The sequence below is a fragment of the Lithohypha guttulata genome (genome assembly GCF_036872675.1).
Source record: "Lithohypha guttulata strain CCFEE 5908 chromosome Unknown scaffold_2, whole genome shotgun sequence".
Taxonomy (NCBI): Eukaryota; Fungi; Ascomycota; class Eurotiomycetes; order Chaetothyriales; family Trichomeriaceae; genus Lithohypha; species Lithohypha guttulata.
Genome location: NW_027042751.1, coordinates 2,002,989 through 2,015,151, shown reverse-complemented (window position 1 = coordinate 2,015,151; position 12,163 = coordinate 2,002,989). Strand labels below are relative to the sequence as shown.

At 50.5% G+C, this 12,163-nt stretch overlaps 5 protein-coding genes across 5 annotated transcripts; 2 read left to right on the top strand and 3 right to left on the bottom strand.

Annotated features, from left to right (window-relative positions):
- Nucleotides 1-610: 610 nt before the first annotated feature.
- On the top strand, nucleotides 611-1,657 carry LTR64_002840 (uncharacterized protein; the record flags this gene model as incomplete). Its single annotated transcript, XM_064897205.1, has 1 exon — nucleotides 611-1,657. The coding sequence occupies one exon, from the start codon at nucleotides 611-613 to the stop codon at nucleotides 1,655-1,657; it is 1,047 nt and encodes a 348-aa protein (XP_064756155.1).
- Nucleotides 1,658-2,333: 676 nt separating this feature from the next.
- Nucleotides 2,334-3,445, bottom strand: LTR64_002839 (uncharacterized protein; the record flags this gene model as incomplete). Its single annotated transcript, XM_064897204.1, has 4 exons — nucleotides 2,334-2,417; nucleotides 2,480-2,703; nucleotides 2,768-3,204; nucleotides 3,291-3,445. 4 exons carry the CDS (start codon nucleotides 3,443-3,445, stop codon nucleotides 2,334-2,336), a joined length of 900 nt encoding a protein of 299 aa, XP_064756154.1.
- A 1,000-nt stretch (nucleotides 3,446-4,445) lies between these two features.
- LTR64_002838 (uncharacterized protein) lies at nucleotides 4,446-8,153 on the top strand (the record flags this gene model as incomplete). Its single annotated transcript, XM_064897203.1, has 1 exon — nucleotides 4,446-8,153. One exon carries the CDS (start codon nucleotides 4,446-4,448, stop codon nucleotides 8,151-8,153), a length of 3,708 nt encoding a protein of 1,235 aa, XP_064756153.1.
- Nucleotides 8,154-9,149: 996 nt separating this feature from the next.
- LTR64_002837 (uncharacterized protein) lies at nucleotides 9,150-9,585 on the bottom strand (the record flags this gene model as incomplete). Its single annotated transcript, XM_064897202.1, has 2 exons — nucleotides 9,150-9,442; nucleotides 9,525-9,585. 2 exons carry the CDS (start codon nucleotides 9,583-9,585, stop codon nucleotides 9,150-9,152), a joined length of 354 nt encoding a protein of 117 aa, XP_064756152.1.
- A 1,924-nt stretch (nucleotides 9,586-11,509) lies between these two features.
- On the bottom strand, nucleotides 11,510-11,793 carry HIST3H3 (nucleosomal DNA binding; the record flags this gene model as incomplete). Its single annotated transcript, XM_064897201.1, has 2 exons — nucleotides 11,510-11,704; nucleotides 11,764-11,793. 2 exons carry the CDS (start codon nucleotides 11,791-11,793, stop codon nucleotides 11,510-11,512), a joined length of 225 nt encoding a protein of 74 aa, XP_064756151.1.
- Between the last annotated feature and the right edge of the window lie 370 nt (nucleotides 11,794-12,163).

The window sequence follows — 12,163 nt, the reverse complement described above, 5'->3', positions numbered from 1 at the left end:
AATTAGATGCAAATGCAATAGTAAAAAGGCCAGCGCAGCTACCATTGCAAAAGTGTTTGCATCACAAACGCAACCAATTACGAGACCAATTTGGCTATAATAAAGACTACTTAAAGCTCTTACATCCCCGTTAGCCCATTATGCGTTACGGCTGCTTCGGGAATGACAAGAAATCAATAAGCTCCAGGTAGACGATAGTGTGTATGGCCATCCATTCGACGGCGTAAAGTCCCTGGCCGGATGATGTGCACATGAAGTGCACTCGCCGCGTAATACGCACAAATAACGCAGCCATTAGCTCCTATTACTGGCCCTGGCCAAAGTAAGCGTTGGCCACCGTCGTTTTCAAGGAGCAAGTCCTCCCCAAATGGCAGCAATGGCCACGTCCAGCTCGAACCACTTCCCAGCGTTTATGGCTTGGCATTAAAATGATACACGGCCATAGAATTAGTTGCGCTCTTGTATCTGGGAGTCGTTGTAGTTTGTCAAGCCCTCAACCCAGTCATAGGAAAACTTCTTAAGTCTGACGATTTGTCCGCCGTCAGCGCCTCCGAACACGTCTTTTGCAGGTGTTCTTCAATCACGCCCGTCCCCTCTTGAAGCGTCAGACATGCCTCAACCAAGGTGGCTTATTGGTCTGCAGGCATCCATATTACGGAAGTCGATGGAGTTCGGCATGTTCATCAACGCGCTGCATTCCCCTCGCCCACCGGCACCTTCATTCTGTCGACGTATCCCTGTTACAATATCCCGCCGAAAAGGGTTCATCGACCTGCTCTTCTACACACCCAAGGACTACTCGATGCCGCATGGTGTTGATACAGGAAGGAGATACCCAGTTATGGTGAACTTTCACAGCGGAGGTTTTACCCTCGGCAGAGCCAGCGATGACGCCCCATGGGCATCTATCGTGGTCGAGGTCGTCCATGCCGTTGTCGTCTGTGTGGAATATCGCCTAGCACCACAATTTCCTTTCCCTACAGCCGTGGAAGACGGCGCAGATGCTCTTATGTACATCATGCAAAGAGCCGAAGAGCTTAAGCTTGACGCAGAGAGGATTTGTGTAAGCGGCTTCTCTTCAGGTGGCAACATGGCGTTCACCGTTCCACTTTTGTTACAGAGTGAAAATCGGCGGATGCGAACCGACCGGGAGTCGAGTGGGGAGAGTGTCGCTAGCACAGCGCCAAGAACTGTGCAACAGGTGGCCCTGATCGTCAGCTGGTATCCAACAACTGACTACGCCACTTATACAAGAGAAGAACGCAGAAAATGCAATACTCAACCTGGTAAAGAGCCTCCTAAATTCTTCACAACTCTCTTCGACGCCGCCTATATTCATCCAATCTATGAAGTCTCATTGTCCAACCCATACCTTTCTCCCAGTCTTGCCCCAGATGACATGCTCAGGAAACTTCCTGATGATGTCCTTATATACACGTGTGAGTGGGACGGATTGCGTGCTGAAGCTGAGAGGTTCAAAGCGTACCTAGCAAACGAGTTGCAGAAGCGGGTAAGGTACAGGATGGTTCCAGAAGTGACTCATGCCTGGGATAAGAAACCGCATCTTAAGGGCAATGGATTTGAAGAGAGCGTGTATAGGGAGGCTTGCTTCGAGATAAAAAGAATTTTTGACGATGGATTGGCGCGGAAGTCTTGACTACTATTCCCTGCGCTACCAAATGTCGAATATCGGAAGGAATTCGACATTTTGGTAGCGGAGGGGATAGGCCTTCGAAAAATTGAAACCATTGCTTAGCTTATTCTAAAAATGGAATAGATGTTATGTCATGCAGCTGAAAACGTTAGGCTTCGATGTAAGTCATATGGCTTGTCTTACGATGCTGATATTGAACCACTCTATAAGCAACAAGACTCTCTCCCTCTCGCTCGTAGGACATATCAATAGAACAAGTACAGCAATTGGGATGAACATCCGTGGATGATTGCGACCCCGGGACAGGGTGAGCATTGGATACAAGAATACTACCTTAAATTGCATTTAATGAACGGGAGAAATATCCCCTCTGCTACCAGAACGTCGAATTCCTGCCTAAGGCATCATTGGCATATGCACTCCAGAGGAAAGTGATTCTGTAAGGAAACTCAGGCGCAAATGGTGCCTTAGGCAGATATTCGACATTTTGGTAGTGGAGGGGCTGCGCCCCGGACAACCAAAGTGGCCGGTTTTTTCGCTGCACACCACCAAAATGCCGGACAGATGGGTTGTCCGGGTGGAGAGGGGATACCGTGTCTAGAGATCCAATCCGCAAGCTTCAATTTGGATAAGGTGAACGCTTGCGAGGCTGAGCGGCAAGGCCCAATCATCGTCTCTATCAAGCACAGGCCTCTTTGATTCCTTTGTTGATCAACAACCAATTGATTGGGAACCCGGTCCAGTGTCCGAAGAACATGCCGATCTGAGACACAATATATTAGCACCGCTCTCATCAGGAAGGATCAGATCGGACTGATCGCCTACCTGCATCATGAACCAATACGTCATGGTATTCATGCCTAGCTTCTGGTCGAAGATCCAAAGGTCAAAGATGGCCATCCAGCCAAAGAGGCCAATCTCGAAGAAGGTCAGTGACAAGAAATCAGCCTTCGCGGAACGAAGAATGGTTTTCCACCCGTAGTCCCCCGCCATGGGAGCGATGGAAAAGTACTGGAAGACGATGCCGAAGGCGAGAGCGAGGACGAAATCTAAAAGAAAGCGAGCACATCAGCAGATATAGCTGAAGGTTGGTAGATCAGAGCCCACACCTACCCACGATGAAGGCGGCGTAGAGCATACTTCCACCGATCGTTGCACCTGACCTGTAGATTAGCCATTCCCCAATGATGTCGCCGAGGACACAGCCAGCGCCGCAATGACAGGTTGCGATGGTGATGGTAGCGAACGTGGGTTGGTTGGCGCTCATGCCGTGGGGGTGCTGATGGACGCCTCCGCCATGCCCCATACTATGACCGTGATGACCAGAACGAGGATCTGTGACTGTCTCACTGCCACCACAGCGCGGTTCGCCACCTGTGTTCCCTTCGCTGTGATCCATCCGATGGTTCGAGTGTAGGAGCGGATCCTCTTCGCTCTCCTCTGCTCCATCCTCAATTTTCTTGCTCGGCAACTCCGGCCTCCCGTACTTGATGTACGTCCATACAGTAATCGGCCACAGGTACAGCGCGTTGATGATGTAGACCGGAATCCTACAGCCCAAGAGAACGTTGTGTTACTCAGTGTACAGCCATCGATGGAGAAAAGATTACGGAGTATGTTGGAGGGGACGACTTACATGACGGCCATCATGGACCTCCATCCCCGACGGTAGACGATGTCAAAGGTGAGCCATAGTGAGGCGAGTACGGCAACGCCAATCGAGACCCAGGAGATGACGGTGAGTCCGAGTGGAGGCGTGTAGGTTGAGAGATCCATGTTCCAGTTCTCCATCTTACCAGCACAACTTGCCTCGTGGATTGACAAGCGAAGGAGGCTGAACTAAAGAACTGCGAAACAAATCAGCAGCAGCAACAGTGGCGTTTGCGGTTACCCGACTCAGTACTTGATGTGACGATGACGACACAAATGAACCTCGAAAGGCTGTGGAATAATGATGCCGGTGTCCCGCATGGAAAGACGTCTATGTTTTTATAGCGCAAAGTTCACGGATTATGACATAATTTAGATCGCCTAGTGGTGAGTTATCCCCTTCAAGAGGGACCAATAATACTATGGGTAGTGAGGCGCATGATGCAGCATAGTAACCCCATCCACCTAGTAACGCACCAACCGCGATTTACACCACCATCTTCAATGAACGTTATATTCTTAGGGAAGCGAAGCCATGGCCGAAAATTGTGCTTTCTAGCGATACGCAGCCTCAATTCCGAGGGCTGAAAGCCGTATGCTCGCCAAACCTGCCAAATTACATGACGTCCGCTCTGGATAAATATCAAAGCGGTGTCGATTAAAACGAAGCCGTCGTAGCTTAGAAAAGTTAGCCGAGATTCCTTACCGAAAAGAGGGTAGCTATTTCCATGACGTTCGCGTTCAACCGACAGCGCTTTTGAAATGTATTCCAGTGCAAACGGTGCAAACAGCCCTCCTTGGCGCTGGTGGCCAACTGCGCAAATTGTGCGTTTTTCGGGATGCACCTTCCTATCAATCATTCTCTGTGCCATGTTTCGATTGCAATGAACCAATTCGCTATGCGCTTCTACGCACAATACACTCGAGGAAGCTAGCATCTATGACTCATACTCGCCAGCATGTTCTTCCGTTTTCTATGTCTTTGGCTTCTCCTTGCCAGTCTATTAAAGAGCTTCAGTGTTTGCAGCTTGTCCCAATCTTCGTAACGTCCTGTCCTTACCGTATCTATCTCTGAACAGTAATCATTTAGGCAAAGATATCTTCGCCACATAGCACACCACGGCAAACTGGTGGCGCTGCGATGGCATCCGCTGTCTCCTCGGCTAATGGTCTGCTGACCTCGACTTTGCTTGTTGCTAATATCCATTGTCCATCTTGCGCCTCTTATGCCGAGGACATTCTGCGACCTTTTCAAGGAATTCGAAACGTTGATGTATCCATCATTGACCATGCCATACGCATACAACACGAGGTGGATATTTCCAGGCGGTTTACAGACGAGTTGGTGAAAGCAGCATTTGAGGTTCAGCATATCTCTACATGTGACGCCTCAGGGCGTCAACTGCACACACGCGATGTTCCTCACGAGCCTACGAAGCCTACATCGTACCATCTATGGCCTGTCTTCATGTCTCGAGCGCAGAGAAAGCACATCGAGAATTGCAACGCATGCCAGAGCGAGCGCCAAAAATACAGCATCAAACACCGAACATGGTCCGCCCTCACGCAAGCAAGGCGACGTGGTCAGGCTTCTGTGGATGTTTCGGCCCTCGAGCGTGGAGAAAGCCAACTGCATACTCCCGTAGGCAACCGGTCTTCACTTGCTCTTACGAATGGTACAAGCTCCCTTGAGAAGGATGAGGCAAAAGTCTATATAGCGACTATCTCCATTGAAGGCATGACATGTGCTTCGTGTAGTGGCACTATCACCGCTGAACTTGAGCAGATGGACATTGTCCAGCACGTCGGTGTTAATCTTCTCAGCAACAGTGCAACTGTCACATTCAGTGGTCCCAGCTCCAATGCAGATAACATTGTCGAAGCTATTGAAGATGTGGGCTACGAGGCTACCATCGACGATGTCCAGGCTGCTGTTTCACCCAATGACTCGAACCACTTTTACAAGGCGTCTCTTAGTATTGAGGGCATGACATGTGGGTCCTGTGTTGGAACGATTACCAGGGGCCTTCAAGACCTCCCCGATGTCCAAGAGGTCAATGTTGACTTGGTGGGAGACGGTGCCACCGTCGGGTTCAAAAATTGGTCAACTGTTGATTCGATTCTTACTAAGATTGGGGACTTAGGCTACGGTGCCACTGTCGTCGACTTTGAGGAGCTCTACGCCAAAGAACAAGGGCGCGCCTCTCACGAACGCAGCGTACAGTTCCAAATATCTGGAATGTACTGCCCTAATTGCCCTATCAACATTGCAAGTGCTATACACGGGGCTTTTGGTGATGATGTACTCATCTCGGAGCATCCAAGCCTTAAAAACCCTCGAATCACTCTTGCCTATAGGCCCAACCCTCCGACATTGACAATACGTCGCCTACTGTCCGTGATAAATGCCGTTGATGCTGCATGGTCAGCCACAGTCTATCACCCTCCGAGCGTCGAAGAGCGGTCACGCACGTTGCAGCGCAAAGAGCGAGATCGCATCCTTCGCCACCTTTTCCTGACCTTTCTTGTCGCAATCCCAAGCTTTATCATTGGTGTCGTGTACATGAGCCTTGTGTCCGAGGAAAATGGGACAAGACGATGGTTTGAAGAACCAATTTGGAGTGGCACTACTATGCGAATGGAGTGGTCACTTTTTATCATGACGACTCCAGCCATGTTCTACGGTGCCAGCATCTTCCATGCTCGGGCTCTAAAAGAGATCTGGTCTTTATGGAGACCAAAGAGCAAGGTTTCTTTTCTACGAAGACTCTATCGATTCGGCAGCATGAACCTGCTTATCAGCGCAGGAACAAGTGTGGCTTATTTCGCATCCTTAGCGGTCTTGATCATGGAAGCGACGGCCTCTCAGCCTATAGATACCCATCACGACATGGATAATCGGCGCAAGTCGATGACTTATTTTGACACTGTCACCTTTTTGACCTTCTTCATATTGATAGGCCGTTTTCTAGAGGCCTACAGCAAAGCCAAAACTGGAGATGCAGTCGCTATGCTTAGTGGCCTTCGTCCTACCGAGGCGCTGCTACTAGACGACAGTTTTGACGAGAATGGACCAGAATACAAACCTGCAACGAGGAAGGTCCCAGTGAGCCTTCTTGAGGTTGGAGATAATGTCGTTATCCTTCATGGTGCATCTCCACCCACTGATGGCATACTCGAGCAAGATGGAACGTTTGTGTTCGACGAAAGTTCTCTTACAGGAGAGTCGAAGCCTGTCAAAAAGATTCGTGGCGATACTATTTTCACCGGCTCTGTGAATGTTTCAGACCCAGTCAAGATCACAGTTACCGAGCTTGGCGGCAAGTCTATGCTGGATCAAATTGTCGCTGTGGTACGCGATGGCCAAGCCAAGCGAGCACCCATTGAACGCGTAGCCGACCTGCTGACTGGTTATTTTGTCCCCGCTATCACAATGCTAGCTATTGTGACGTGGATCGTCTGGCTTGCTCTGGGAACATCAGGTAGACTGCCGGCGGATTGGCTTGATGCTGATCAAGGAGGGTGGGCCTTCTGGTCTGTGGAGTTTGCGATTGCAGTCTTTGTCGTTGCTTGCCCCTGCGGCATCGGACTGGCTGCTCCAACAGCCCTCTTCGTCGGCGGCGGACTAGCTGCAAAGTCCGGCATCTTGGTTCAAGGCGGCGGCGAAGCATTTCAGGAGGCATCTCAGTTGGACGCCATAGTGTTCGACAAAACTGGCACACTGACAGAAGGACAGATGATGGTTACAGATGTTCAATTCCTCGACGAAAAGAAAGCAGTCTTGCTGCAGCACCTTGTGTTTGCACTTACCAAAGCTATGGAAGAGTCCAGCACGCACCCTATTGCGAGAGCAGTTGCTGATTACTGCTCTCAACATGGAGCCGACCGCCCTGAAGTTGTGATCAAGAGCGCCGAAATCAAGGAAATGCCCGGACAAGGGATGACTGGGAGGTTCGTTTTGCAGGACCCTTCATCGCCTACAGACACAGCATACGAAGCTGCCATCGGCAACGGACGATTATTGTCTACTCTCTCGCCCTCCGTTACGGAGCATAGCCAAGTGTCGGCAACCAACCTTTACCTGAGTCAAATATTGGCTCGACTCCAGTCGACTGGCTTCTCGACTGCTATCTTCTGCTGGCGCAAGTTACCCCTGGATGCGCTCAGTGACACCTCTTGCGCTGCTGCATCTCCATTTGTTCCTATAACAGTATTTGGCATCTCTGATCCAATCCGACAAGAAGCACAAACAGTCCTCCAAGCTCTCCGAGACAGTGGAGTCGACGTCCACATGTGTACTGGAGACAACCAAACGACAGCTCAAGCCATAGCATCACAACTCAGCATCCCCGTCTCCAATGTCCGTGCCGGCATCATGCCTCAGGGCAAAGCATCCTATATCCGAGAACTCCAGTCCCTCGGCCAATCCTCCCGTCGTCGCATCATTGCCTTTGTCGGTGACGGGACAAACGACACACCCGCCCTTTCCGCCGCGGACGTGTCGATCGCACTTTCTTCCGGGTCCGATGTTGCGGTGACAACGGCATCTTTCATTCTCCTCAACAGCAGTTTGCAGACGATCCCTGAGCTCGTTAAACTTGCTAAGCGGGTGTTCCTACGAGTGAAGCTGAATTTCGCTTGGGCGGCGGTCTACAATATCTGTTTGATTCCTGTTGCAGCGGGAGTGTTCTTTCCCATCAGCCAATGGAGGTTAAGTCCGGTCTGGGCGAGTGCAGCCATGGCTGGGAGTAGCGTTAGTGTAGTATTGAGTAGTTTGGCACTCAAGTTGCCGGAATTGGAGTGGATGAAAGTAAAGGGGTTGTTTGCCAGAAATGAACATGTTGGATGACGCCGAGGAATGACTGAGATTCGGCACTACAAGTTGTGTAAGGCTCTGGTTGCTCTCCAGAAATCTCTATAGTATATAACCTTCGCCTGGCAATACTAATTCGTTATTGCTCTTATCGGTAATGAGAATCAGTTGCTGAAAGATACAGCCTTTTCCTACCGATAACAGGACAAAGTATTGAATACGGTATAACGAGGATCGACTCGAGTAAGTGAGCCACGAGAGCTAGTCATTCTATTCGCGCAATCCCAGAAATGGACGTTTCGAGCACGGCCTAGGTATTGGCTTCGTTAACGGTGTTCCCCGTTGTGGTGCTTGCCTAGGGTCAAAGCCGTACCGGTAAGAGCTTTGTTCAGCGATTTAGATTTGGAAGGCTTGCATATAGGCAGGGAATTACGCTTTTCTAGAAGAGGCTAGTTGCATGAGTGGTTTGTGCGTGTTTTGTTGGAATACGGCGATCTTGATCAAGTCTAACTCTGATAACGAGCAAATCAGAAGCTGCGAACAATCCGAGCCGCTGCGTGATCATGAACTCTTCCTACATGCGATATGCGTACCAGAGTGTAAGCCGAACTAAGATGTTGCGTTCTTCTGCAAAACGCGCTGGTTGGTCTTGCACTTATCTCGAAGGAAATGAGACAGAGGCTTGCGGATTGTCCGACCAATCACCTATTTGACATTCCCTTCACCTTCAATCCGATGGTCACGGTATGTCCGGCATCCGTACCCGCCTGTACAGTTGTCTAAGCAGCATTGCTTGCAGCCAGAGTCCCCCATCTTATATACAGTGTTTTGAGGTAGTAAGCAATAATTTATAGCCTAGAGGGAATACGCCTGTTGAACACCGTATTGTGCAGAGCTGAACAGTGGGGCATGGCTTTAGCCTGGAATTCTAATTGCATCTTGTGAGGTCAGCATTCTATGGAGCAGTTGTCCCATTGCAAAGTCCATGTGCAAAGGAGCGGGGAAGGGCACACGGAAATTCCCTTGGTCCCACTAATGACACGACTTGTTGTATTTGCGCAAGCGGATGTAGTTGTACGGAAGCGGTGTCAGAAAGCCTGCGACAATGGCAGCGCCAGCAGCAAGCCAGAATGGTGCACTTCCAAGCTCCACAGTACCACCCGTCAGCAGGTAATCAACCACATTTTCGGCGACCTCCATCGCTAACATCGAGATCAGACGCATACCAGTAGCCGTCTTTGCTGCGACTTTCCACGGCAGTTGATCTCGGCCTCGGTGAAGGAGGATTGTTTCTAGAGCCATAGACGAACTGATTCCTGCCGACACTAAAGAACAAGAAACTTGTCAGCACGATCTTAATTCAGTCAAGCAAGGACCCGGTGGTAATTCGGCAATGGGCAAGCTTACTTGAGAGGAGCATGATCAGTCCAATTCCCAACTGCGGATAGCTTGACTGAAGAAACCACATCGTTGTAAAATCGCCGAAAGTGCAACCGATGAGACAGCGCAATGTGTTGATGACAGCTCTCTTCCATGTCATGCGAGCTGTGCAGAACTTCACCGAGGTCAAGCGCGACGGCTCGATGGTTGTGCAAGTATGGGATCGTTGTAAAATAAAGGGGCCGTGGCAACTTCGGGGGTACGTCTCCTGCCGCCGAAAATTACCAAGCTGCTGCGGAGAGCAAGTTTTGAGAAAACTCGAACAAGCTCGCCTGTATGGGACGCGTGCCATACGCATGCGGCTGACCGGGATTGTAGATGTCAGCATGTCGTCACCTCCGCCTCATTCGAATGGTTGACAGAATATGGGACAGAAAGTCAATGACAGCTGCCTGCGTAAGTACTTCCGCCTTTTCCCAAACTCGCCAGTTCCAATACACGAGGAACGAGCAACAGGCCCAAGGAGATTGCGCAACGGAGCAGATTGTGTCTGCTGAAACCTCTACGCTAAAAGGCGTTTGCAAGCGCGATGACTGTCACGGCCAAGAATACAGGCTTCAGCCTGTGTAATGTCGTAGCAAAAGCTGAGTCGACAGAGACAAACTCAAGTACTATTTTGAGGTCAGCATGTGTCTGCACATTCCACCCCCGGCAGTATTACTTACAGGCAACCAGCAGCATGAGCCGTGTAGTAAAGCTGGTAAGACTGGCAGGAAGAGCCACGACTGGGTTGGCTTTGACGATGAGGTTGGTCGTTCGCTGTAGCAATCAGGCATTTTTCAGTAATCACAAGCATGGGAACTTTTCAGGATTGCGGATGTGCTGAACTGCGCTACCTTATTTATGCACTAGATCTTCGCCTGTGACGTTTCACTAGCGCGAAAATCACGCTCAGGGTGCCAATGCAGTACCCTCCTTTAGTTGTGAGTGATTTGTGCCCGTGACAACGGAGATTGAAGTCGAATCGGTAGGCTACACCCCAGATATCGAATCGTTTTCCGACGATCCTCCTCCGGAGGTCGCTCGTCTGCGCCTTACATAGCGCACACAGCACGTCAAGCTGACCCGACGCACCGGTCACAGTTCGCCCAGTTGTAGTAGGCTAGAGCTCGGCCAACAGTCTGATTTCCCTTCTTGACGGCAGGGATGATCGTGTGCCGATCTGACCCTTTCAACACACGCATGGCCTTGGCTTGGTATACCTCAGCATCGTCGGAGTAGTCAAACTCGTACCGATGAACGGGGTGCAACAGATAGAGTCGGAGACGAACGGAAAGCGTCACCGCTTTGCGAAGAAAGTGTCTGCAGTCGAAAGTGTATATGCAGACCTTGTTGTCATTCTTTTGGTACCTAAGCGAGGCTATCCAAGGCCTGGACCGTGAGGTGTACAGCCAAAACATCACTTGAGCTCAAGGTCCTCCCCGCATCGTGATCGCTCCCGCCAGCGGGAACCGCATCACAAGAAGTTTCCAACCATGACATACTTGCAGGAGATGATAAGTCAGATCTCGGATTTGTCGTCGCACTTGTATGATCTCCAGATTCGGTACCCAGTCATCTCATAGTAACCATCCAGAGGAATAGTATAAATATGTTTCATACCACATTCGTTGTTGTCGTAAAGTCGGCAGGCGGAGGTTCTCGGCGCTGATAAGCTGTGTCACAAGTCCGGTCAGGCCTAGTCACGTATGCGTAAGCAAGGACCGAAATTGGCACAGCCGTGCTCTGATACGTTTCGGACATCCGTCAAGTCCGAGGCATTGGCAAGAACATCCTGATCTCTGCTTTCCCAACTGGTGACATGAGTGTCACGCTCCTGACCAGCTTCTTCGACGCCTAGCACAGCCCATCTAACAGTCGACAATTGTACTCCTGGCTTCTCGCAGGGTGTGCAACGAAGGGCTCTAAGACCGCTCGCCACGAAGGCGACGAGCGAGTTGCATGTCTGTGGACTAAATGGTGATCCTCTTAGCGTGTATGGCGCAGAGTTGTGTGTCCTTAAACAAGCCACACAGGTATGCTTCGGTGGCCTCCTGCAGAGCTCCAATGGCCGACGACTGGAAGCAAAGGTCTGCCTTGTAGTCTTGGGCTATCTCACGCACCAGTCGCTCGAAAGGCAGCTTGCGGATGAGGACCTCTGTCGATCTCTGCATCCACGAATCGCGTCAGCCGCTGTCCGCTCGTGAGGACCAGACCGTAAACATACCTGGTAGCGTCGAATCTCGCGGAGCGCCATTGTTCCTGGCTTGTATCTTCTTCGTCATTTGACTGCATCATCAGATTCAGGCCAGAAACTCTATATATCCCTCGACAATAACAGTTTCGATCGAGCCTCACCAGGAATACTCTTGCCCACACGCTTCTCAGAAGGCCGAAGAGGCTTCTTGTGAAGCGGGAAGCGAGGCTGCTTTCCCCCAATGCTCTTACGGGCCGGCGTTCACCGTCAGCACTTGTACCAAGACGCGGACATCAGACATACTGTTTGCTTGGTTCGAGCCATCTTCGCGCACTGTCGAAGTAGGAGTACCACGATTGACCACAGACGATATCCGTTCTTATATGACTGTCGACTCAGATATAGAGTCGAGATTTCAGGCTGTCTCGTG